At 51.4% G+C, this 26,702-nt stretch overlaps 1 protein-coding gene and 1 long non-coding RNA gene across 2 annotated transcripts; one reads left to right on the top strand and one right to left on the bottom strand.

Moving 5' to 3' along the window:
• Positions 1–2,089: 2,089 nt before the first annotated feature.
• LOC123384232 lies at positions 2,090–4,330 on the bottom strand. The gene is made up of 3 exons (XR_006594961.1): positions 4,202–4,330; positions 2,767–3,213; positions 2,090–2,440 (listed from the first exon to the last, which is right to left on the bottom strand). It is a non-coding gene; the product is annotated as an uncharacterized LOC123384232 (long non-coding RNA).
• A 19,238-nt stretch (positions 4,331–23,568) lies between these two features.
• Positions 23,569–25,417, top strand: KCNF1 (potassium voltage-gated channel modifier subfamily F member 1). Its single transcript, XM_004001599.6, has one exon. The coding sequence runs from the start codon at positions 23,605–23,607 to the stop codon at positions 25,087–25,089; it is 1,485 nt and encodes a 494-aa protein (XP_004001648.2). The 5' UTR covers positions 23,569–23,604; the 3' UTR covers positions 25,090–25,417.
• Positions 25,418–26,702: the final 1,285 nt, after the last annotated feature.

The following is a 26,702-nucleotide window of genomic DNA, read 5'->3' as shown; positions in this document are numbered from 1 at the left end:
CATCCTCTGTAAATGAAGGCAATTTACTTTCTTTCCAATGTGTATCCCTCCACCTTTTCCTCCTCCTCCTCTTCCACATGTTTCCTCCTCTTGCAGTGGCTTGGCCTCCTTGAATGTGAGCAGTGACAGCAGACATTCTCACCCTGTTCCAGATCCTTGGGAGAATACATCCCATCTTTCACCATTGGAGGATGTCCACTGTAGGCTTTTCATGGATGCCCTTTATCAGACTGAGACATCTCTTTGTTTCCTAGTTTGCTGATCTATTTGTTTGTTTTCGCAGACTTTTTTTTTAATGACTTTTAAACATTGTTACTTATTTTTAATTTTTTTGGAAGGTCTAATTGGCTTTATTAAGTGATTCATGAATCAAGCCGCATCCCAATCTAGCAAGTAGAGGGGAGCTTGTAAGACTCTTCTTTTTTTTTTTTAATATATATATGCATTTTTTTTAATGTTTATTTATTTCTGAGAGAAAGGGAGACAGAGCACGAGCAGGGAAGGGGCAGAGAGAGAGGGAGACATAGAATCAGAATCAGGTTCCAGGCTCTGAGCTGTCAGCACCATGACCCGTGAGATGGTGACCTGAGCTGAAGTCAGACGCTTAACCAACTGAGCCAGCCCGAGATGCCCCTAGACTTTTCTTAAAGAGCAGTTTCAGGTTTATAACTAAACTGAGAAGAAGGGGGTCACCTGGGTGGCTCAGTTAAGTGACTCCTGATTTTGGCTTAGTCACGATCTCACGGTTCATGGGTTCAAGCCCCGCATTGGGCTGCACACTGACAGCGTAGAACCTGCTTGGGATTCTCTCTCTCTCTCTCTCTCTCTCTCTCCCTCTCTCACTGTCCCTCCCTGAGTTTGTGCACGTGCTCTCTCTCTCTCTCAAAAATAAACTTAAGAAAAATACATTGAGAAGATACGGAGATTTCCCATATAATCTCTGCCCCCACGTGTGTTCAGCCTCCTCCATGATCAACACCACTCAGCAGAATAGAATTCTTTTTTCACCAAGAACCTACACTGACCCATTATAATCACCTGAAGTATCATAGTTTATCTTAGGATTCACTCTCGGCGTTGTACATTCTATGAGTTTGGACAAATGTACAGGAACCTGTATCGATCCTTATATCGTATGGAATATTTTCATATTAAAAATCCTAAAAATCCTCTATTTTCTGCTGATCCGTCTCTCCTCCCTCACCCCCGGCAACCACTGATCTTTTCATTGTCCCCGTTGTTTGTTTTTTTCCAGAATGTCATACAGTTGGAATGATACAGGGTGTAGCCTTTTCAATTTGACTTCTTTCACTTAGCAAGATGCATGTAGGGTCCCTCCGTGTCTGTTCATGGCTTCATAGCTCATTTTCTTTTCAATGCGGATGAACCGCAGTCTGTTTTTCCACTCACCTACCGTAGAGCATCTTGATTGCTTCCAAGCTTCGGCAATTATGAACAGAGATGCTATAAACATCCACGTGTGGGTTTCGTGTGGCCACGTGCTCTCAATTCCTTTGGGTAAATACCCAGGAGCACGATTCCCGGATCTTAGGGGAAGGATATGTTTCGTTTGTGCTGCCGAACTGTCTCCCAAAGTGGCCCCACCATGTTGCATTCCCAGCAGTAAGAATAAAAATTCCCGTTTCTCCACATCCCTGCCAGCATTTGCTACTGTTAGTGTGTTGGATTTTGATCCTTCTCGTGGGTGTGGTGATATCCCATTGTGGCTTTAATTGACGATTCTTTAATAACATACGATGTTAAGAATCTTCCCTTGTGCTGATCTGCCATCGGTATAACTTCTTTGGTGAGATGTCTGTCCAGGTCTTTCGCCCACAGGTTTTCATGGACCCCAGGATTGCTTGGGGGGCATCACTGAGTGTTCTTTCACGAACGGCACACCTGATGTGAGGGTCATAGACCAGAGGAGGCCCCGGGGGGGGGCGGGCGGGGAACGGTGAGGCAGAGGTTGTGCTGTGCGTGGCCTGCCTACAGGAGGAGCCCACGGACGCCAGGCCGTGATGCCCGAGGACAGGAGCACCCGATGTGACTTGAGCAGCCCTCACACACAGACGTCCAACTAGGGAGGATAAGGGGAAAGGGAAGAATCTAAATTTGGCTAACTATCCAGAAGAATCAAAGTTTAAAATCAGAAGCGAGCGGGTGAAGTTAAATTTGAATTTCCCCCCACTGTCATCAACAGAAAAGACTGGTGAGAGGCTCAAGACGTTGGTAGGGCCATGCTCTCTCTGAAAGTGTCGGGGGTGGAGGTATCCCAGGCCTCTCTCTCAGCCTCTGGCAGCCTCGGGTGGTCCTTGCGTTAAAGATGCATGATTCCAATCCTCCGTCTTCACAGCGTCTTCTCCTCGTGTCTCTTCACGTCGCCCTTCCTCTGTGTGTGTCTCTGTCCAAATTTCCATCTTCTATAAGGACACCTCTCCTATTGGATTAGGGACGACCCCAGTGACCTTAAAATCTGCAAAGACCTATTTCTCTCTCTCTCTTTTAAATATTTATTTACTTATTGGGAGAGTGCACGCAGGGGAGGGGCAGAGAGACGGGGACAGAGGATCTGAAGCAGGCTCTGCACAGACAGGCTGACTGCGGTGAGCCCAACGCGGGGCTCCAGCTCACAAACCGCAAGACCATGACCTGAGCCGAAGTCGGACGCTCAACCCACCGAGCCACCCGGGCGCCCCAGCAAAGACCTGTTTCTAAATAAGGTTACTTTCTAAGACACTGGGAGGGAGGACTTCTTCAACATACCTTATTTGGGGGATACAGGTGGATCCATAGCGTCCACATCCCACGGAGTTAGGGCTCTCGGGACGCTCTTTGGCCGCCCTACACGTCAGAATCTCAGGAGTCCAACCGCATTGTCAGCGCACGGCTCGTTACGGTCGAAAGGGACAGCTGTGAAAACTGTAAGGAGCACTGGCCTTGGGAGGCCCAAGTCCCGGTTTGCCATGTAGCAACTGGGTGGCCTTGGGCAACTCCTGTCACCTGCTGCACTTACTTTCAATACCTGTAAAACCAGAATCACTATCTGTCCTAGTCCGCTGAGACAGCGGTAACAAAATACCATAGCCTCGGGGGCTTAAACAGAAGTTTGTTTTCTCACAGTTGTGGAGGCTGGAAGTCCAAGGTCAAGGTGCCGCTGATTTGGTTTCTGCTGAGCGTTCTCTCCCTGGCTTGCAGACTGCCACCTTCCTGCTGTGTCCTCACATTTCAGTGGTGGGGGGGAGAGAGAGAGGGCGAGAGAGAGCAAACTCTTTGATGTCTGGTCTTATAAGCACACTAATTCTTAGGAGCAGGACCCTACCTTTATGATCTCATTGAATCTTAATGACTTCCTTAGAAGCCCCATCCCCAAAGACAGCCACCACCGGGAGTTAAGGCTTCACATATGAATCCGTGGTAGAGGGGACACAAACGTTCAGCCACGGCCCACCTCTTCCAGTGTCATTAAGAGGGTTAAGTCGATGCTGAAGGTTACCGTGAGCACAAGGCCTTGAAGAAACTAATAAAAAAAAGCACTACCTTCCCTGGATTGTCTCCATGATAGGAGATTATTTCTCCCTTATGTGGCCCGATCTTTTTTTTTTTTTAATTTTTTTTTTTCTCTCAACGTTTTTATTTATTTTTGGGACAGTGAGAGACAGAGCATGAACGGGGGAGGGGCAGAGAGAGAGAGGGAGACACAGAATCGGAAACAGGCTCCAGGCTCCGAGCCGTCAGCCCAGAGCCTGACGCGGGGCTCGAACTCACGGGCCGCGAGATCGTGACCTGGCTGAAGTCGGACACTCAACCGACTGCGCCACCCAGGTGCCCCGTGTGGCCGGATCTTTATAGTGGGTGAGCCCCATACCCTAAAAAATACATGGGCTTGCTGAGAAAGGAACACAGAGCCCCAGAGGCTGCAGAAGCTACTGACTTGGGAAACACCAAAAGGACCTTACTTAACGAAACCCTCATCGACGCCCACCGTGCGTCTGGGGACACGTGGCGACGACACTGGAGAGCAGGGAAGCAGAGTGCCTTGGGCAAGAGAATGACATTCTTAGGTAAGGCATGGAAGGTCTTTCCCAGTCCCGTCAGGAACGGTCATATCTCCATCTCTACTTTCCGTCCGTGGGCCGGTATTAGGCTCATGCTAATCATCTCATGGGAAGGAGAATGGGAATGAGCATTTATTGAGTACCTGCTGTGTGCCCAGAGATTTCACCCACATGATGGTTTTCAGTTCATTTACTCGACTTGGAAGTTTGCTGGTGAGACATCCAAGGCTTCAGAAGACACAGCTGGTGAGTGGCAGGGCTGGGCTTTGAACCTGGGTCTGTCTGACTTCACAATGCTTTGAAGGCAGGGGTCCGGCCACAGTTTGAAGCAGATTGCTCTTTGAGGGTTACCTAAGCTACGTCCTTATGGGTGTATATGAGGTCCTTGACGGCGGGGATCTCATCAGATTCATTTACACCTTCTCAACAGCACCCAGCACAGTACAAGGAGGTGGTGGGGGGCGGGGGGCTTGGAAATGTTCAGGGGAGCCATGGTGGATGGGTAGTGCCTGGATCAATGTCAATATACATATTGATATGATATATCAATATCCTCTCCATGAGAGTCCTGCCAGCAATCTTTACCCCCCAAAGGTCCCCACATCACAGGCTGGACCGTGGCTCTAAGGGCTCAGTCCTCTTCTCCTTTGATGTTCCTCTTTTGAAGAGGAAAGAAAATGGCGGTGGGGTGGAGAAATGGCTTTCCTGGTATCCCTTGAGTCCCAGACCTGAAGCTGTCTTGTCCCAACTTCTCAGGCCTTGAGTCTGCTCTTGACGGAGGCCGACCCTCATTGGCTTTCTTGTGCATGGGGCGGGGGGGGGGGGGGGAAGGGTTAGGAAAGGGCTCAGCACCCACAGTCTGAGAATTGTCGATCGACCCCTTCAGAAACCAGCATGGCTGTATCAGAGGGGCGCGCTTCCCAGCCTCGTCCTGCTTACGGAGATTTGGGTGTTTGGCTATGTTCATTTAAAAAGTCCAGGGGCACCTGAGTGGCTCAGCCGGTTAAGCATCCGACCGCGGCTCAGGTCACGATCTCGCAGTTTGTGGGTTCGAGCCCCGCGTCGGGCCCTGCGCTGACGGCTCGGAGCCCGGAGCCTGCTTCGGATTCTGTCTCCCTCTGTCTCTGCCCCACTTGCACTCTGTCTCTCTCTCACAAATAAATAAACATGAAAAAAAAAAATAAAGTTCTGTTTAAAAAAAAATAATAAATAAAAACTCCACATACCCCAGGAGACGGGCAACAGAGTGCTCCGGAGCTCAAATGGCTGATTTTTGCAAAAGTCAGATGCTGGGTAAATCAACAGCGCTCCCATTTAAAAACCATCAAAATCAAGGTCCGTTTGTTAAGCCGCTTATTTGGCACAGAGGGCTGCCACGACTACAAATGAAATGCTTGCTCCTGCTGATGGCTTCCGGAGGCCCACCATTCTGCTCACTGCTAAGAACCCCCTGGTTTAACCCCTCGTCCTTCCTTCACTGCTCGGTTCCCTTTGCCTTTTTTAGTCTCGAGCGCTTCTCAGAGCTGCTGTGGGACCCAATGAGCTAGTGGGGTGACAGCTTCATTAAAGATTAAGCTATCTGTCTGAGGGATTATCGCTTCCGTGATTTAACTCTTGCTTTGCAAGGTAGCTTTTCCTCATATTTACACCCTCCCTCTCCAAGAGGACTGTCACGACTTCAGGGCAGGCATCGTCTCTAATCAGGCCTCCGCCGCCTTGCACACAGTGTTCGATTAATATTTGCAGTGAATATTTGCGGTTTGAGGGTGCGTGTGTGTGCACGCATGCGCATATGCATATATGCGTGCGTGCACCTGTGCGAGGTCCCTGGCGATGGCACGATTAAGGAGCCAACCCCAGGGAGGCAGTCAGCAGCGGGTTTTAAAGCCCAGCTGCTTGGGGCGAGGGGTGGGGGGTGGGGGGGAGTGGTTGATAATGGGAAGAAGTCAGCGATTATCATGTAAGGGGACTTTTGGTAATGGGGGAAGCTCTTAGAAAATCAGCCCAGATGTCATTTTTCTTCTAAACCCCAAATCAAGATTCTGGCTGTGGCTGCCCAGAGAAAGAGAGGTGCCCGTTTGTACGGGAGGGGGGTTGTCCCTGCAGACAGACATGTTATTCAAGGGCAGAAAAAGACAAGGCCATTGGGAACGTGACAGGCGGCCAGTGGAAAGTAAGTCCAGAGGAAGGTCCAGCATATTTCAGTTTCGGCCCTTGGGATGTTCCCTGTGGATCTTCTTGAGATTAAGAAGTTGTGGTAAACGCAGAAAACAGTGGAAAGGGTGTGGAAAACGACGTGACGTACCCAGTTACCATGGCGGACAGATTAGCTACTAATAGGGGAGTTGGGGTACGCAGCTATCCCTGTCCCTTTGGCTGTCTCCATAACACTGTGTTCGAGTGCGAAGAACCTCAGGTGTTGCTGTCCAGGTAGATCCCACTGACTTCCTCAGGACCGAGGTTTATGACGTGTGCCACCCACTCCTGGCATGCCTCCTATCTTGGATTTCCCAGCTTGAGGCTCGTTTACAGATTCATGCCAGACCATATGCCCCGATTTTTTTCAAAGCGTGTGGTTGCCTGAGGATGACACCCCAAGTCCTGTCCCCTGGGCACTGCCTCGTGCTCTGAACATGCCAGCCTCTCTATCCGTCCGTGCCCCTGTCCTTCTAGCTGAAGAGTGTTCTCTCCCACCCCCCACCCCGCCCCAGCTGCTCGTTAATTTCCCACTCAACCTCGGAGACTCGATGTCCCCTTTCTGAATTTACTTTTCTCATCCGTGAAGCTAGAATAATTACCCTCGGCCTTAGTCTGCTCGGGCTGCCCTCACAAAATACTAGGAAGCTTCAGCAGCGGAAATGTATTTCTCACGGTTCTGGAAGCCAGACATCCAAGATCAAGGTGCGGCTGATTTGGTCTCTCTGAGATCCCTCTCCCTGGCTTGCAGACGGCTGCCTTCTCCAAGGGTGCTTACGTGGCTGAGAAGTGGGAAGAGGTGTCTCTTCTCATAAGGAAAGCAATCCTACTGATCACTCTTAAGACCTCATTTAACCTGAATTACTTCCTTGAGGCCCCATCTCCAACAGGCACCCCGGTGGGTTAAGGCATCAACATATAAATTTTGAGGGGACGCGTGTATTCAATCTATAACACTGGGATTCATAGTTGGTGTTTCAGAGCCCAGGAACACTCAAGGCCCTCACTTGATCAATGGGGAAACTGAGTCCCCAGCGAGGAGATGGTACAGGAAATGAGAAGGATGGCCAGGGGTGCCCACCTTATCCTTCCTCGCAAGGAACGAGGCATGGGTGGAAACGGCCAACGTGTAGGGACATCGGGAAAGCTCTCGGGATGCACTCTTGTTTGCCTGTTGGTGTTCACGTGAGTCCGGGGAGAGTCAAGTCAGGGCTAGTATTGCCACCAAATGAGAATGCCACAAACCTATATGGAAAGACTTTCAAGATGGCCCGTCGAGGATTGTGCAGGGTAACAACTCGATAGCCCTGACTCTTCTGGTGGAAAGAACACGGAAGCTAGTGGATGAGGAGGAGGAAAACTAGAGAGCCTGGGGGAGCTCCCTCCTGTGGGCTGCCCCTCAGCACCCCCGCGTGCTCCAGACCCACAAGGGGAGCCTGTCTGTCCGTTGAGGGTGGGGAGCCACGGTCACGGGGAATCTCAGTGATGGTTCCCACGTGGCCAGCAAGATTCCAGCAACTTCCCACTGAGCCGAAAATTGCTGCCTCCCCCCATGCTGAAGCGCACAGATGTTCCTCTCTGATCAAGGGTATAATTAACACCTGTCAAGGCAAGGGGCTGGGACGGGAGGGGGATTCCACTGTCGCTGCAAGCACCGTCCCTCCGGAAGTGCTCAGTGTCTAGGAGGCACATTTCCTTCCCACGTGAAGGGATTAAAAAGCCATCTCATAAAATAAAGACGCAGGTGGTGTTTAGCTGGGCTAATGTCTCTGAGTTTCCGTGTTCGGTTTCTTCAGCACGCGTGCCGACAGATGCCCGATGAGCTACGGAAGCTCGTTCAATGACGGACCCTACCCGCGAGCACAAATGCCAAGTCTGGGCAGGACATTTCACCTTGCCCCTCTTGAACTGTCCGTGGGTGAGAGGGGTTATTCATTAGCAGGTACTTGTATCTCCGTAGTTATTTCGTACAACGGAAAACGAGGGAGAGATTACCTTAGGAGCTCTGTTTATGACCGATTTTTTTCCCCTGGAAGCTCAGCCATCAGCGGAATACCTGGTGGCAAATGAATTCCTGAGAAGGTTATGGTCTCAGGGGACCCAGCTGCGCATGTCCCCAGGGTTACTGTCCCAACTTTGAGATGCCGGAGTTGGTCATACGCAGATGACATCTGCTTTGCAGCACCTTTGGGTTTTGAGAATTCTTACCTTCGTCATCTCCCGTGTACCTCACAACGGCCTTATGATGTAGTTTCTATTCTGATACGTCCAGTTAGTACCGATCCGATTGGTTAAATGACTGGGACGGAGGAAGGGGAGGGACTGATGTCAGAAGCCGTACGCTGTCCCAGAGAGGAGTCCCTTATCCTCCTGTACTGAGAGGTGGGGGTCGGACGGGCGGCGTGAGCCTTACAAGGACACCGGTTCTACTGGATAAATGTACAGCATCGTTCGTAGCTCACCTTAAACTGATTACACTGGCAAAGACCCTCCTTTGAAATAAGGTCACTTATATTTTTGGTCGTTGACCCATTCTTGGCATGGAGCTCCCCCAAACCTTAGAATGTCATAAATGATGAGAGCAATACAGGTGTCCTGTTACGTGAATGGGGTGGCTTTTGGAAAACAGCTAAGGATGGGGGCTGGATGCCAGGAAAACCAACCTTGGGATTACAGGGTTGGTGCTTTTACTCCTACGAGACCAGGGGCCGGAGATGGAGTTCAGATGGCAGCGGTCAATGATTTAATCAGTCATGCCTGTGTAACGAAGCTCCATAAAAGCCCAGAAGGAGAGGGTTTGGAGTGCTTCCGGGTTGAGGCCCACGTGGGGCTTTAGGAGAGCGGTGCACCTGGAGAGGGCATGGGAGCTCCTCGCCCTTTCCCCATACCTGGCCCTGTGCATCTCTTCCATTTGGCTGTTCCTGAGTTATATCCTTTTATAATCTGGTCATCTGGCGAGTAAAATATTTCTCTGAGTTCCGGGCGCTGCTCTAGCAAATCAGTTGAACCCAAAGAGGAGGCAGTGGGACTCTCTAATCTGTAAGCCAGAAGCACAGGTGATGCCCTTGGACTTGTGGCTAGCATCTGGAGTGGTAGGTGACCGGCCGTCTTGTGGGGCTGAGCCCCTACCCAGTGGGATCAGGTGCTCTCCCCAGGCTGATAGTGTCAGAATGGAGTTGAATTGTAGGACACCCAGCTTTAGCTCTGTCTAGGAATAGCTCTGTGTTAGCCTAGATTCTCTAGAAAAGCAGAGCCTGCGGCAAGATTTTTTGGGGAAGGAAGGAGATGGTGAAATTCCGGGGAAGCAAGGGTGAGGGGAAAGGGAGTGAGACAAGAAAGTCGGGAGGCAGGGGTGCCTGGCTGGCTCATTCGGCAACCCAAACATAACCTGTCCCACTGAGGAGCCCTCCACAGTCAGCATTTTGGAGCAAAGAAGGCCAGGCTGGTTCGTTCAGTCTAACTATACCAGTGAGAAATCTTAGCTGTGCGCCCAAGATCACACAGCTGCTTATGAAAGGGCCACTTGGGAACTCTGCCTGCCCGGGCTACTGCCCTCCGCTTCATTTCCCATGCTACCTTCCTGGCGATTCTCTTGCAAGAGAATGTGTAGAGGAGCCTGGTGTTGTTCTTCAGTGTGGAACATCTGCCCCATGCCATGTAGGAAAGTGTTCTCTTCTTTATGTACTTTCCATTTCTCCTATCTGCTAAGTCCCTCAAAATCAGAGCCTTTGGCATCTATCCATCCATCATCCAACGATCCACCCACCCATCCATCATCCATCTATCTATCTACCCATCCATTCACCATCTATCCACCATCCACCCATCCACTTATCCATCCACCCATCCATCCATCCATCCATCCACCCATCCATCTATCCATCCATCCATCCATCCATCCCTTCATCTATCCATCCATCCATTCACCATCCACCCTTCCATCCATCCATCCATCTATCCATCCATCCATCCATCCATCTATCTATCCATCCATCCACCCATCCACCCATCCATCCATCTATCCATCCCTCCATCCCTCCATCTATCCATCCATCCATTCACCATCCACCCTTCCATCCATCTATCCATCCATCCATCCCTCTATCTATCTCTCTATCTATCTATCTATCTATCTATCCATTCCTTCACTCCTCAAACATTCTCCAGGTCTTATTCTGGGTGCTGGGGATACGAAAACAAAATGGAGGGCATCCACCCTCAAATAGCTCATTGTCTAGAGAGGGAGACAGACATACGTGTAATCAACAATCCTCCCAGGACAAAGAGGGCCAGGGAACCTGGGAGAAGCACCATATGTCTTGGGGATTGGGCAAAGGCTTATGGAGGTAAGGCTAGGGGGTGATGGTTGAAGGGGAATCAGCCAGGCATCTAGCAGAGGGGTTCAGGAAAGATATGCAGGCAAAGGCCAGGGAACCAAGAATTGCCTCCAGATTGGGAGCAAAGGCTCAGTGGGGCCTTGAGAGCAATACCAAGGGCCTTGAACTTGACTCTGGGTGCAGCAGAGAGCCATTGGAGGCTTCAAAGTAGGGATGCCACCAAATACTTGGATTTTCAAAGAGCACTTTGGCAAGTAGAGGAGGAACCAGAATACCTGGCCTGGTGCTTGGGAGATTTGGGCCCAGGAAAGGTCTAGAGGGGACGACAATGAATTTGATTTTGGATGTGTGGAATCTACGACAGAGGAGAACTCCAATATGGCAGAGGACAGCACCACCTGAATCTCAGCCTTGCTTTCGTCCTTAACCCCAAACACCTTCCCTTCTCAGTGCCTCTCCAAACCGTGTTTCCATGGGAGGGTGGGATGGGGGGGGGGGTGGTCTAATGGCTCTAAGAAGCCTGGAGGCTTTTCATAGGTGGAAATGTTCAGTTATTTGTAGGCACATCATAGGAATATATATATGTGTGTGTATATATATGTATGATGGGGTTTTTTTTGGCTTTCTCTTCATCTGCTCTGTCTGTCGTTACCCCGCATACATGACTGGAAATATTTGGCGTAATTTATAGACATGCATGAATGCTTTTGTATATTTGAGATCTGCACACTTTTTTGCTTGAAAGTGGTTTTTGTTAAGGTCCTGGCTGGGTGGGTGCCAGAGAGAGAGACGGGCAGACACAGCAGTGAATGGGGCGAGGCTCAGAGGGAAAGGACTTTGCCCTCCTCCTCTTTGACTGCGCCCCCTTAGCGGTCAACATCATGTTCTCCGGGCACTGAAGCCCCAGGGTAATATGGCCTGGGACAGTGACCCTCCAGGGGTAGCAGTTCCTTTAGCCAGTCCCCTCCCTCCTCAGGCCCACATCAAAGGGACAGCTGTGTCCTCTTGCTGGGCTGTCTTTTTCCAGACCCCTCACTGGCCACACCTTCTGCCCATGCTGTCCTTCCCTTGAACTTCCAGCCACCACGTGCATGCTTTCTTCTCCCGCTTGCAGCCACACCTCCTCTCTCCCAGTTAGCATTGACCTCGATGCTGGACCTTCACACCATGTTTGAGTATTCCATCCTGCTTTGGCCTTTGGGGCCCTCAGTGAATGCTCTACATCCAAATGTTTAGCGTGATCAGGGAGAGCTTTGCCACAGGCAGCCTTGGACAGGATTGTAGGGCCAAGGGGTCAGGGATTATTTCCTGACCACTGGATTTTACTGTTTGAAGTCTCTCTTGTCTTTCTAGATTCCTCGAGTGGGTTTTCTCTATTTTTTGCCTGCCCAGGCTCAGACTCATGCCCGTCTAATCCTCTTCCCATCACATCACACCCAGAACAACCTGCTCCAAGATCAGCTGTGGACAATCAGGATGGCTGCCTGGCTCCAAGATGGCCCAGTGGCCGTGCCCATGACATTTGCTTTGTCCGCAGCCACGTCCGGTGAGTTCAAGAAAAGAATCCAATTGGATTCTCTCGTCTGCTATGCTTCCTGCCACCTGTTTCGGCTCCCACTAACAGCTTAGGAAGAATTTTAAAGAGAATCTGGCTTCTCCAGCTCTAAAGGCTCCAGATTCCTGGGCTTTTGGCTCTTTAGGATAGCAGTCTAATTTTGCCAAAAGGGCAGAGAAGTCCTCCTTTAACAAAGTTACATTTTGTCTCATGCTCTCTGCTTTCAGATGGGTCCCCCTCAGCCCTAGGCTTGTCTCCTTACAGGACCCCACAAAAAGCTTCAAGAAGCATCCAGCTCACGTCTGTCTAACAGTTCCCTTCTAAGCCCCCAGTGCTACAGTCTTGGTAAAACATGGTCTGGATCCCAACACAGATCACTGTTAAAGACCTGTTTTGCATTTGCGAAGCAAGAATGCCAACACATCAACCCCAAACCCTGGTCTACTCGTTAGCTTCCATTCGTGTAATCTCTGATTTTAAGTTTCACGTAATGATTACATTTCCTTGTGCGAAATTTGGTAATGATGATGTTGGAATTTGCAACCCGAAGTGGTTTAAGAGCCCATTGGCTCTTTTGACTAAAACAAATCAAGGCTAGTGCTGGCTTCAGGATCGGTTTGATCTAGTGTTTTGACAATACTAGGTATTCGTGTCTGTCTCTCCATTCTGTCTTTGACCATATTCACTTCATTTGAAGGCTGGCTGTTCTCAAGGTTACAAGACGAATGCCACCTGCTTTAACAAAAACTATGCTTGCACATCCATATCCAGGGGGAGAGGGAGCTTCTCCTGCCTCATTCATCCAACAAAAGTCTTCTGCTATACTTTGATTGGAGCAACCTAGGTACTGTCCCCATGGCCAGGGAAATACTCTGAGTGGCTTGAGGCTGGACTAACTCACCTTTCCCTAGAACATTAATGGAGGCAAGGGAGATATACATGTCAAGGGGGTGATGCTAGTGGCTCAGACTGATGGGGGCCCCCCTTTAAAGCTGGGGTGGGAGTCATCCTGTCCAGACTCCATGGCTTCTCCACATTGTGGGGAGGCGGAACCAAAGCTGGAGAGGTGAACACAGTGAGCCATGCTGTGTTAGTGCACTCACAAAAGTATTAATACAAACTACAGATGTAAGCATGTTCCCAATCCCTAACCTCTTCTGGCTTCTTTTTCTGTCTGTTAGTATGTTTTTACAGACAGGGACATTAGAGCTCACTTATATATTGGCACTGAAAAGCAAAGAAGTTTGTTTCCGATTGTTTAGGTCTCATTTCAACCCCAATATTACAAAAAAAAAAATAGTTGCAATGATAGCAACTCTTCACCTTGTAGTTCACAATGCACTTCCTTTACTGCTCAAAATAACCATGTGATGTGGCTCTAGTAAGTATCATCTCTATTTTGTAGACGGCAACGGAGACTCAAGGAGGCCGAGTGACTTCTCCAAAGTCACACAGCTAGTGCATGGCAGACGTGGGACTCAGAGCTTAGTTTTCTGGCTAGAGATCCAACATGTCTAGAAAGATATGACCTTCATGGCGTCAGAGCATGGAATGATTTGCCCACCAGGAAGTAGAAAAGGCCTCTTTTCTTCTGGAGAGTTTTCATGTTGTACCACTCCTTGTTGCCTTCATGCCATGAGCTCCCCATCTCCAGAGGCATCCAAGTTGAGACTGCGTGCCTATGAGGAGGGATACAGTGGGTGCAAGGTTGACCCAAATGATGTTCTCCAGTTGAAAGGTTGACCTAAATGATGCTCCTCCAGTTCTGAGGTTCTGGGTCTCCAGGCTTTCCGGAAACCTGGCACCCCCCAGGGTCCATCTATATCCCTGGGAAGTCCTATTTGATTGTCATGACTGGACGAGGAAGGAACTTCTGCTCCTCAAAGGGCTCTGCTGTGCAACCCAGGGTGTGACTAATGCACAGGAGGCTCCCAAGGACACTTAAACCGTATACATTGATGACTGGATGCTGACTTGGAGGAAGGCACTGAGCTCATGACATCATAATTATTTGGTTCTCTTGCACTGAAACATCCCACAAATGACAGTAATTATCAAGTCCTGCCTGACATGACATTTGCTTCAAAACATGAGAAGACATTTCTGAATTTCCTTTCTTTATTCCCATCCACCTGCCTTCCCTCTATCCGTCCCACCTCCCACTCTGCTCCTGGTTCATCCTACACCACTTTCCTCTTTCCACACCATGGCCTTTCTCTGCTCATCTGACCCATAATGTGCCCCCGCTGTCCCCCCCATTCTCTGGCCAGGAGCAGATATGGAGCTGGGGACACCAAGAGACAAGCATCTGTCAAATGCTTCCCAGGGTGGGACCCTGAGGGGCTCTGAAAGTGTCTTATTGTCAGGGGCTGAGCCCACATGTGTGACTGGCCCTTTGCTGAATTCCATGGGGTATAAGGAGGCACTAGCTATTTCCACACCTGACATTCCCTTTCCCCTGTGCTGAGCTGTGGACTGGATTTCCTACACGGCAGCTAATCGTCAGTGTAAACACTGGACTTGGACGTACGCACCCAGAGAGATTTGTCTGAAAATCATCACTTACTTAAAAAATTGAAGACACTTAATTTTTTTAGGGTAGTCTTAGGTTTGTATCAAAATTGATTGGAAAGCATAGCATTGTCACCTACCCCATTTTTGAATCAGGTTATTTGCTTTCTTACGGTTGAGTTTTAAAAGAGTTCTTAGTATATGTTGGATAACAGTCCTTTATCAGATGTATCTTTTGCAAATATTTTCTCTCAGTCTGTGGCTTGTCTTCTAATTCTTTTGACATGGTCTTTTTCAGAGCAGAAGATTTTATTTCCTATTTTATTTATTTCATTTTTGTAAAGCTTATTTATTTATTTTGAGAGGGAGGGAGGGAGAAAGAGAGAATGTGAGAGCAGGTGGGGCAGAGAGAGAGGGAGAGAGAAAGAATCCCAAGCAGGCTCCACACTGTCAGCACAGAACCTGACGCGGGACTTGATCCCATGAACTGTGAGATCATGACCTGAGCCGAAATCAAGAGTCGGATGCTCAATCACCCAGGTGCCCCTCAGAGCAGAAGTCTGTAATTTTAGTTAAGTCCAGTTTATTGATTATTTCTTTCATGGATTGTGCCTTTGGTGTTATATTTTTAAAGGCACCGCCACACCCAAGGACATCTAGGTTTTCTACTATGTTATCTTCTAGGAGTTTTATAGTTTTGTGTTTTGCAGTTAGGTCTGTGATCCATTTTGAGTTAATTTTTGGGAAGGGTGTAAAGTCTATGTCTAGATTCATTTTTTCACATATGGATGTCCACTTGTTTCAGTACCATTTGTTGAAAAGACGAATCTTTGCTTTGTAGTCCTTTGCCGTTTTGTCAAAGAACGGATGACTGTATTTATGTGAGTCTATTGCTGGGCTATCTACTCTATTACATTGATATATTTGTTGATTTTTTTTTTTTTTTTACTGCCACACTGTCTTGATTACTGTAGATTTGTAGTAAGTCTTAAAGTCGGGTAGTATCAGTCCTCTGACTTTGTTCTTCTCCTTCAATATCGAGTTGACTATTCTATTCTGAACCTTTTGCCTCTCCATATAAACTTTAGAATGATTTTGTCAATATCCACAAAATAACCTGCTGGGATTTTGATGGAATTGCATTGAATTTATAGATCAAGTTGGGAAGAACTAACATCTTGACAAAATGAATCTTCCTATCCATGAACATGGGATAACTTTCCATATATTTAGTGTATCAGACTTTTGTAATTTTCTTCATACAGATCTTGTTTAAATTTTGTCAGATTTATACCTAAGTATTTCTTTGGAGGGGGGTGTTAATGTAAATAGTAATGTAATAGTGTGTGTTTGAGTTAATTAACAGGGGGATTCTTCTGGGTGGGTCTGGCCTAATTAGGTAAGCCTCTTAAAAGAGGGCTTCGGTCTTCACTGAGATCAGAGCGGTTCTGCTGTTGATCTCAAAGAAGGTTAAGCATCCATGAGTCCTATAGTTGCAAGGAAATTCTGCTACATGAACAGGGAAGAGGGGCCTGAGCCCAGATAAGACCCCAGCCCCAGCCAACACTTTGACTGCAGCCTTGTAAGACCTTGAACAGAGCATCCAGCTAAGCCTCAGCAAGACTCATGGAAACTGTAAGATAACAAATGTTTGTCATTTTAAAATGACAAATGCTGAGTTTGTGGTAATTCATTACACAAAAGCAGGGAACTAATTCTATATGTACAACACTGACCTTTGGGGAATAGGAATCTGGGGAATGCAAATACAGGCTTTCCCATTTAAAAAATTTTTACAGTAAGTATATGTTAATTTTGCAATTAGAGAAAAGGAAAATGCTAAAGGACTTGTTTCTAAGAGAGTTTTCTTTTATACTCCCAGTGTGCTTAAAAAAATTTTTTTAATGCTTGTTTATTTTTGAGAGAGACAGAGCGTGAGTGGGGAAGGAGCAGAGAGACAGGGAGACATAGAATCTGAAGCAGGCTCCAGGCTCCAAGCTGTCAGCACAGTCTCAGACGTGGGGCTCGAACTCACGAACTGCGAGATCATGACCTGAGCCGAAGTTGGGCACTTCCCTGACTGAGCCACCCAGGCGCCCCTCCCAGTGTGCTTTAAAATCAAGTTCAAAAGCAAACAGCATCCACCCCTCTCCTGGTGACTGCTCTGCTCCCAACCGGTGGGGCCTGCAGCGGGAGAGTCCTCCCATTGTCTGTGCTTTTTTTCCCTAGGAAAGTCAAAGCAGCGAATCTCGGGCCCAGAGTGGGTACTACCTGCCAGCCTCTAGGGCAGATGTACTCGTGCAGCATCTCTGATGTCTTCGTACATATCTGGGACGCGCGGTGGCCCTGTCATGTGCACCGTCCTCCCACTCACGACCTGAGCTGGATGAGTCACAGTGAATGGAACCAGGGAGGCGGAGGTGTGTGGGCGCAAAGGCACATGCCCACAGCAGGAGTGGCATCCAACAAGTCCAAGCCTGTCCTTCCTCCCTCCCTTTGCCTTCACATTTTCAGCATCTGATACTTCATAACGCCTGTTCACGCTACGATTTTACTTGTTCCCCATACATCTTATACTCGGGAAGGAAATGTTCACTAGTTCCATTTTTCAGATGAAAAAAACTGAGGCATAGAGAATAAAAAAGCAGCTCAGGGGCTGGGACACAACTGACATTTCCTGGCGACTCAGGTTTACATCATCGTCTCCTCTACCCTTGTTCTCCATCCAACACCCCTCCTGCCAGCCGGCCTCCTGCACTTGAGTCCCAGGCACAGTTTGTTCAGACAGGAGTCGGTGGGCTTCTAGTCAATCAATTCTTTGGGACTCCAGGGGCAGCTCACTGCACTGACAGGTGCATAGCAAATGATGACATGTAAATTTCCGACGGAGTACAGAAGTGAATCCTAATGAAAGGTATTATTAAATGCAGCAAAACACAAAGAAATGTTAACTGAACAGAACTGATTATTCCATAAAAAGGGAGTAGACGGCGGCTTGTATCATTTGTTGTCTAGACAAATCACTTAGATACACATGTATCTGGTTTTAATTAGTGCCGTGGAAATTGAGCATTCTGTAGCCCAAAATGTTACTGTTCAACAAATAAAAAAATACATATTTAATAAGGAAAACTATAGCTCAAACAATCACTCCCCAATGACACCTAAATAGACTGGTTTTTTTTTTTTTCCCTTCCTTATTTAAATGAAAAACCTACACGAGTCAAAATTGCTGCTGCTTCTTGCGTCTAATAGAAGGTTTTGTGTTCCCCACCCCCTATGATATCACGAAATGTACAATTCTAATAGAAGTCCTATGCAGGAATGAATACACCACAGCAAGATACTCTCTATTTTTAGCCAAAAAGTCCAGGCTATTTTTTTTTTCCTGGTTTGATCCCTCAGGAAGTTCTTGATGCATCTAGCTTCCTGGCTCAAGTTTCTACACATCAGTGACTCTTGATGAGAAGACAGCCAATGGATTTTTTTCTAACCTATGGTATTCCAGCATAACCCTCCACAAAATCTGGACTGGGTGTAGGGGTAGAGTGAGGAGGGGCCTGTGTCTAGCATGGTGGAGAAGGGGGAGGTCTAGGGAAGATGCGGCAGGTGTAAGGGAGGAGGAAGCATGTCTTGGTCTGCTTGGGCTTCCGTAACAAAACCCTTCCGGCAGCCAGAAGTCCGAGATCAAGGTCCTGATATGGATTCTGGTGAGGGCTCTCTCTCGGGCTTGTAGATGACCACCTTCTTGCTGTGTCCTCACATAGTTTACCTCTGTGTGTGTGTGCAGAGAGAGAGAGAGAGAGAGAGATCACTAGTTAGTCTTTTCTCAAATGGACACTAATCTTATTAGATCAGGGCCTCACCTTTTTAATTTTAGTTATCTCCTTAAAGGCCCCATCTCCAAACACAGTCACATTGGGGGTTAAGGCTTCAACATACAAATTCGGGGGAGGACACAATTCCTCCCCCAAACAGGCCCAGGGAGAGCACCCAGTGCGGAGGAATCCACAGACCCGCCCTGCAAGCGTGACTCGCCGTGTGAATCAGGTGCATGGGGAAAGCGTGGTGGGGTGAGAAGGGAGGACTTCCTGTGCTCCAGCCTGTCAGCAGACAGGGCTCTAGGCTTGTGAGGCTTTGGGAAGGAGGCTAAGAGGCTGGGGCGTGGGGCTTGCAGGTTTGGAGGGGTGAGTGGGTGCAGTCTTCTGCTCCCCTCTCTGTGGTGCTGGGGCTGCTCCCTATAGGGCAGGGTTCCTGTGCCTCGCCTCTCCCCTCCTCGTAGGTTCAGGATGGCCTCAGCGCCTCCAGCAGGGGCCCTCCTCCCTGCCCTCCCTTTGTTACCAGCCCTCAGACTGCAAATACCTCCCTGGCCTTGACCTGTGACTTACAGTTGTCTCTCTCTCATGCACCTGCTGTCAGTGGCGCCTGCTCAGCTGTGAGCTGCCTGCTGACGTTTGCTCTGCTGTATGTTACATCTGCTTCTCCCCTGTACGCTGACGTTTTCTATACTATCTCAGGAAAAAATGCTGGTTAATAATAAATTAATTGCATAATCAACCCATTGCTGAGCAGTGAGTGACCTGAGCTCTAAAAAATGGACTGTCCAGATTCCTCACAGAACCTACTAGGCTCTATGTGGTCTGTTTCCAGCTTCGCCCATCAGTACTGACCCGCCTCCAAATGACATGTAACCCCTGCACAGGGAAACTGGGGAGGTCCTCAAACCTCAGGGCTCAACCTCCATGCAGTCTCTTCCAGACGCCCGAGTCCGCAGCGGCAAGGTATCTGGAACCCAGAGACTTTGGATCTAGAGACCATACCGAAGGGTGGCTGGAGTCGGGGGGCCCTACCTGCCTGAGGGATCACCATCACACCCCCCAAATGCACACCTAAGCCAAGCGAATGCCCTAAGCAAACACAGCCTCTTCCGACTTCTTGCCACGATATCCAGGGCCGCCCCTCGGCGCCCCCTGTAGGGAAATTCAGGAAGCACCACTCCTTGGGGGCACCTCTCAGCTACACTCTCACTGCAAACTAGGTATTAGTTACAAAAAAACATATTTTCTACTGGAGTATGAACCCAGCTCCCATAGCCAGGGTGGAGCGTGTGTGTGTGTGTGTGTGTGTGTGTGTGTGTGTGCGCGCGCGCGCGCACGCGCACCCGCGCGCCCTTGGGCGCTTTCCATTGGAGCTCAATAAATATTTGAATAAATGAATGCGTGTTTTAAAGCCCATTAAACTTACACTAAGATGCAATTTGAACATAATTCTGTAGGTTAACTAGGGAGCAACTGAGAAGGCCAGTGATGTGAGTAGGAACCGTAACATGAATATGGGGTGTGGGTAGGAAGCAGCGTGCTGGACTACACTGGACAGAAGAATCGGCCTTTGTGCCCGGCAGGTCTCAGTTCAAATCGCACCTCCACTGTTATCAGTTGTGTGACCAGGACACGGGCGGGTGACGGCTGTGGGCTGTGACAGCAGGGGATGGCGGTTCAGACCCCCGGCTTTGCCACCTGCCGGGTGATCTTGGGGGGTTACCTGACATCTTATTTCCTCAGAGAGAAGCATGTGGAAATTACCCGAGCCAAGCGCAAAGCAAATATTGTTATCACTCAACCTTTCTGAATCTCACCTTCTTATTCTGCAGTAACAGGTTGTAAGGCTGATTTTAGGCGGAAAGGACAGAAATTTGTAAAAAGAAATTGCACCAAACGGTATGTATTTTGTGTGATGTATCCTAATACAATGTTTGATACTGACTCATTAAAGAAAAAAAAAAGTGCCGTCAGTGACCTAGGAACTTGATTTCATAATCCATTAATGGATAGAAACTAAGGGTTAACAAACCCGGCTAGGGGCATCTGGCTGGCTCAGTCGGTTAAGCATCTGACTTGGGCTCAGGTCATGATCTTACAGTTCGTGAGTTTGAGCCCCGCCACGCGCTCTCTGCTCTCAGCGCGAAGCCCACTTCAGATCCTCTGTCCCTCTCTCTGCCCCTCCCCTACTCGTGCACACAGGCCTTCTCTCAAAAATAAACATTTTAAGTTCTATGTAAAAAAAAAAACACAGTCTACAGAATTGTGTGTGCATGTGTGTGTGTGTGTGTGTGTGTGTAAATTTTAATTCCAGTAGAGTTAACACACAGTGTTATATTAGTTTCAGGTGTATAGAGTAGTCAATCAACAATTCTATACGTTACTCAGTGCTCAGCATGAGCATCAGTCCTCTTCACCGACCGCACCCTTCCCCCCTCGTCCCCTCTGCTAACCCCCCGTTTGTTTCCATAGCTAAGCGTCTGGTTTTTGGTTTGCCTCTTTTTCCCTTTGTTCATTTGTTTTGTTTCTTAAGTTGCACATATGAGTGAAATCATGTGCTATTTGTCTTGCTCTGACATTTTGCTTAACATTTTACTCTCTAGCTCCATCCACGTGGTTGCAAATGGCGAGATTTCATTCTTTTTTATGGCTGAGTAATATTGCATAGTATATATGTATACCACGTCTTTAGCCATTCATCTGTTGGCGGGCACTTGGGCTGCTTCCGTAATGTGGAAATAAGTAAATTTCCGAGTAATAAGCCTATTGTAAATACGGCTGCTATAAACATAGGCGTGCGTGTATCTCTTCAAATTTGTGTTGTCATATCCTTTGGGGAAATGCCTAGTAATATTTACTAGGTAGTACCGAGTAGCAGAACTACTGGCTGAGAGGGTAATTCTATTTTTAATTTTTTGAGGAAACGCCATACTGTTTTCCGCTGTGGCTGCACCAGTTTGCATTCCCACCAACACTGCCTAAGGCTTCCTTTTCCTCCCCATCCTCGCCAACACTTGTTTCTTGTGTTTTTGATTTTAGCCGTGCTGACAGGTGTGAGGTGATGTCTCGTTGTGGTTTTGATCGCCGTTTCCTTGATGATGAGTCTACGGATTATATTTCTTTTTTACTTTCTTTTATTTTTTTTTAACATTTATTTATTTTTGAGACAGAGGGAGACAGAGCGTGAAGGGGGGACGGTCAGAGAGAGAGGGAGACACAGGGTCCGAAGCAGGCTCCGGGCTCCGAGACGTCAGCACAGAGCCCGACGCGGGGCTCGAACTCACGGACCGTGAGATCATGACCTGAGCCGACGTCGGACGCTCAGCCGACTGAGCCACCCAGGCGCCCCTACGGATCATATTTCTAACAGACTACTTTCCAGAGCAGATTAGAGTCACGGCAAAGTTGAGAAGAACATGCAGAAATTTCCTGCCTACCCCCTGCTCCGCACCGCTCAGCTTCCCTATCAATATCCCCCACCAGGGTGGCACGTGTGTTACGATCGATGAGCCTGCAATGGCACCTTATCATCCAGAGCCCATAGTTTTTGCCCTGGTGTTCACTCTCGCGGTTGTACATCCTGTGGGTTTGACAAATACATAAAGACACGTATCCCCCATTATGCTATCACCCGGGATAGTTTTGCTGCCCTAAAAATCCTCTGTGCTCGCCTAAGTCACCTCTCCCTCTAGGATATTTTTTTTCACACGGTCTCTGGGTCACAGATGATGTTCAGTAATTTTCAGTGTAGATCATCCTGCCAGCTATTGCGAGGGTTCAGGCATGTGAGCGGGTGAAAGACAGCGGTGGCCACGACCCGGAAGAGAGACACAGCGGAGGGTGTGGGAAGGGCAGGCAAGCCTCGGAGGCGGAGTGGGGAATGGGGAGGCAGGAGCCCCGGGGGTGCAAGGGCTCTGGCCGCTAGTGGTCGTGGGGTGGGGGGGCTGCGGAAAAACAGGACGTGGTGGACAGCTAGGGCCTCCCCGCGGGATTTCAACCTGCTAACCCTGGGTAGATCAATCGGCCAGGACTGCAGGAAGCTTCTGGATTAAGAAGTGGCCACACCGGGCTCTACTGCCTTTTCACTGTGTGACCTTGGCCAGGTCCCTTCTCTCCTCCAGGGGCTGGACTGGATGTCCTCGCTGTTCGCTGTGGAGGTGGAGGCGAAAAGGTGGCGCCCACGGCCCGAGGGGCAGCGTCGGGGGTGGTAGGGAACCTTCAAGGACCAGGGAGGCCGGGCGGGAGTCGGAGACCCGGAGGGACCGCGGACGCGGGCGGGAGCAGCCTCGGAAGGGGCTTTCTCGGGCACGCGTTCCTGCCAAGCAACAGGCGGCCGCGGGGCCAGAACTTTGGGGCCTGGGCCGCCGGCCGCTTTAAAAGCCGGGGCTCCGGGCCGCTCGGTGACCGTCCCCCGGAGGGGCGGGCGGGCGCGCGCCGGGGCGGCTGGGGCGGTGTTGCCCGAGGGTGAAGCCGCTCCCCGCCGCTGCCGCGCGTGCCTTGCGGAATTTCACCAGAAGAGGGTACAGTCTGAAAGGCTCTTGACGTCAGGCTGGAATCCCTATTGTGCTTGGAACCGGCTCGGGCAAAGCGAGCCCAAGTTCGCTCTCCGCACGCCTGGGCGGACTGCGTGGGTCCGGCAGCTCCGGGACTCGTCCCGCGCGGGAGGCGCTCGCGGGGACCCGCGCGGCTCAGGGAGCAGCCCGCCGCCGCCGCCGCCGCCGCCGGAGGAGGACGACGAGGAGGAGGAGGAGGAGGAGGACGGCCGCCCGCGGGGAGACCCTAGTCCTGCAGGGAGGCCGAGCCGGGGGCGGCGGGTCGCGCCGCCCGGGAGCCGGGTGAGTGCCCAGGGCGAGGCCGGCGGCCGCCAGAGCCCCCCCACCCCCTCCACGCGCGCCCCGGCGCCCCGATGCCCGCCCGGAGCCCCGCCGCCGCCGGGTGCATGCCTCCCCCGCGGCGCGCCGCTGCCGCCTGCTGCCCGCTGTGACCGCCCTTCCAGGCAGCCGGGCGCCGGGCGCCGGGCGGGCTTCCCCGAGGGCGGCGCGCGGGTGGCACCTGCGGGACCGGCGGCGGCGGCGGCGGCGGCGGCGGCGGGGCGCGGAGCCGAGGCGGAGCGGGCGCTCGCCGGGAGGATGGACGCGGCCGCGGAGCGCAGCCTCCCGGAGCCGGGCAGCCAGGGCTCCCGGGCCGGCGACGACATCGAGATCGTGGTCAACGTGGGGGGCGTGCGGCAGGTGCTGTACGGAGACCTCCTCAGCCAGTACCCCGAGACCCGGCTGGCGGAGCTCATCGGCTGCCTGGCGGGGGGCTACGACACCATCTTCTCCCTGTGCGACGACTACGACCCCGGGAAGCGCGAGTTCTACTTCGACAGGGACCCGGACGCCTTCAAGTGTGTCATCGAGGTGTACTATTTCGGGGAGGTGCACATGAAGAAGGGCATCTGCCCCATCTGCTTCAAGAACGAGATGGACTTCTGGAAGGTGGACCTCAAGTTCCTGGACGACTGCTGCAAGAGCCACCTGAGCGAGAAGCGCGAGGAGCTGGAGGAGATCGCGCGCCGCGTGCAGCTCATCCTGGACGACCTGGGCGTCGACTCGGCCGAGGGCCGCTGGGGGCGCTGCCAGAAGTGCGTCTGGAAGTTCCTGGAGAAGCCCGAGTCGTCGTGCCCGGCGCGGGTGGTGGCCGTGCTGTCCTTCCTGCTCATCCTCGTCTCGTCGGTGGTCATGTGCGTGGGCACCATCCCCGAGCTGCAGGTCCTGGACGCCGACGGCAACCGCGTGGAGCACCCGACGCTGGAGAACGTGGAGACGGCGTGCATCGGCTGGTTCACGCTGGAGTACCTGCTGCGCCTCTTCTCGTCGCCCAACAAGCTGCACTTCGCCCTGTCCTTCATGAACATCGTGGACGTGCTGGCCATCCTGCCCTTCTACGTGAGCCTCACGCTCACGCACCTGGGCGCCCGCATGATGGAGCTGACCAACGTGCAGCAGGCCGTGCAGGCGCTGCGCATCATGCGCATCGCCCGCATCTTCAAGCTGGCCCGCCACTCCTCGGGCCTGCAGACGCTCACCTACGCCCTCAAGCGCAGCTTCAAGGAGCTAGGGCTGCTGCTCATGTACCTGGCCGTGGGCATCTTTGTCTTCTCGGCCCTGGGCTACACCATGGAGCAGAGCCACCCCGAGACCCTGTTTAAGAGCATCCCCCAGTCCTTCTGGTGGGCCATCATCACCATGACCACCGTTGGCTACGGGGACATCTACCCCAAGACCACCCTGGGCAAGCTCAACGCGGCCATCAGCTTCTTGTGCGGGGTCATCGCCATCGCCCTGCCCATCCATCCCATCATCAACAACTTCGTCAGGTACTACAACAAGCAGCGGGTCCTGGAGACAGCGGCCAAGCACGAGCTCGAGCTGATGGAACTCAACTCCAGCGGCGCGGCTGAGGGCAAAGCGGGGTGCTCCCGCAGCGACCTGGACAGCCTCCTGCCGGAGCCCGCGGGGGAGGAGGGGCCGAGCTGGAGCAGCCGGCTGAAGATCTCCCACAGCGACACCTTCATCCCTCTCCTGACCGAGGAGAAGCACCACAGGACCCGGCTCCAGAGCTGCAAGTGACGAGGGTCTTCCGGGCACAGACGGACTTGGGCCAGCGGACGGAGGGGCAGGTGTGGCGGGCCTATCAGTGACTTCCTGGGAGGGGCTGTCCTTTGTCCCCTCCACGATCTCCTGAACAGAACTCTGGAGGCCCTCTCGGGCACCCCTGGTGAGGCTGGGTAAGACCCCTTTCTGTTGTCGGCTGTCAGGAGCCGGGGGTGGGGGGGGGGAGAGCGGGGGTGTCTAGGAGTCACGGGCAGTGTGGGGTGACGGAGGGCACGGTCTGGCCGACGGCAGGAGCCCTCGCCCGGTTCTGTATCTCCTTCAATAAAGCCTCCTGCTCTGTGCACCCACCTGTGTCGTAGGTTCTGTCACAGGCTGGAGGTCCCCCCACCCCTTAGACATGCCTTAGGCACACTCTGGTGCCGGGCCAGGAAGTAGGTGTGCAGCCTCCGGGGGGCGGGGGTGGGGGAGGGGCTATTTTTAGTTGAGAGCTAATTAAAGAAGGGTTCGTACCCAGGGTTCAGCACCGAGAAGCCTTGCCACATTCCAGGAGGCTCTGTGCGGGCGACTCCTTCCTTCTGTTTTCCTTCTGAGGAAAAGCTCGCTCCCTGGAGGGGGAGAGTTCGCAGAGCTCGCAACGCCCAGTGGCGTGGTCACCATTTATTCACCACCTGCGGGAAGCCCTATTCGTGACTTTTTCCATTCCTTCCAGTAACCCTGCTGGATAGGTATGCCCATTTTACAGATGAAGAAAACTGAGGCCCAGGACCACACAGAGCAGGGAATCAGCCCCAGGGGTGAAGATCCCAATGGCCAGGCATTCTCTTTGCTGTAAGCTGGCCTTGGGGCAGAGGCATGTGCCTGAGCTTAGAAGGGGGGGGAGGGTCTGTGGACCAGAAGTGCTGAGGGTGGGTGTTCCCGTCCTCCAGCTCCTCCTGCCTTCTAGAACCAGTACCTCGGAGGCATCAGCTGAATGGACAAGCCTCAGCAGGCACAGGTGGCCCACTTCCAGCCTGGTCTGAGGGCCCCAGAGGAACAGAGACAGACAGACGTGGGCTTGAAGCCCAGAGAATGAGGAGGATGGCTCTGAGAAGCCTTCAAGCTCCGACACTTTTTTTCTAGCGTCCCTCCCTCGCCACTTTCTTTGTAGCTGTGTGGTCTCAGGCCTGTCGATGAACCTCTCTGATCCTCATTGCGATCGTTCCTTAAAGGGAGATATCAGAATGAACTCGGAGAACCATGGTGCTTAGCACAGTGCCTGGCGCATAGTAGGTACGCAGCAAAGGGCAGTCGTTTCTGTCACTGTGTGCTGGGACGGAGGTGAGCCACACAGCTGTCCACTCTGGCCTCCAGGGTCTGGGCTGGGCATGCAGGGCGGCAAGGGGTGGGGCCAGGGCATGGCCACACTGTTTGTATAGTCAAAGGCAGTCAAGTCCCCTTGGCACGGAGTTGGCCCCGGCTGGCCCCTCTCTCTGGCTGTCTCTCTTCCAGGAACCCCAGAGCTCTGTTCTCCCTTCCCCGGCTGAGGCAGCTGATGCCCAGGGAGGAGCCATGGTGGGGGAGAAGGGTAGGTGGTCAACCCCCCCCCCGCCCCCCCCGCCGTCTTTCCCCTTCTCCGGGCCCTGGTTTTC

The sequence above is a fragment of the Felis catus genome, chromosome A3 (assembly GCF_018350175.1).
Source record: "Felis catus isolate Fca126 chromosome A3, F.catus_Fca126_mat1.0, whole genome shotgun sequence".
Classification (NCBI taxonomy): domain Eukaryota; kingdom Metazoa; phylum Chordata; class Mammalia; order Carnivora; family Felidae; genus Felis; species Felis catus.
This window is presented reverse-complemented; position numbering and strand designations above follow the sequence as displayed.

Bases quoted from the DNA above. Each gene is read 5' to 3' on its own strand.
- KCNF1 (XM_004001599.6), top strand. From the start codon at position 23,605: ATGGACGCGGCCGCGGAGCGCAGCCTCCCGGAGCCGGGCAGCCAGGGC.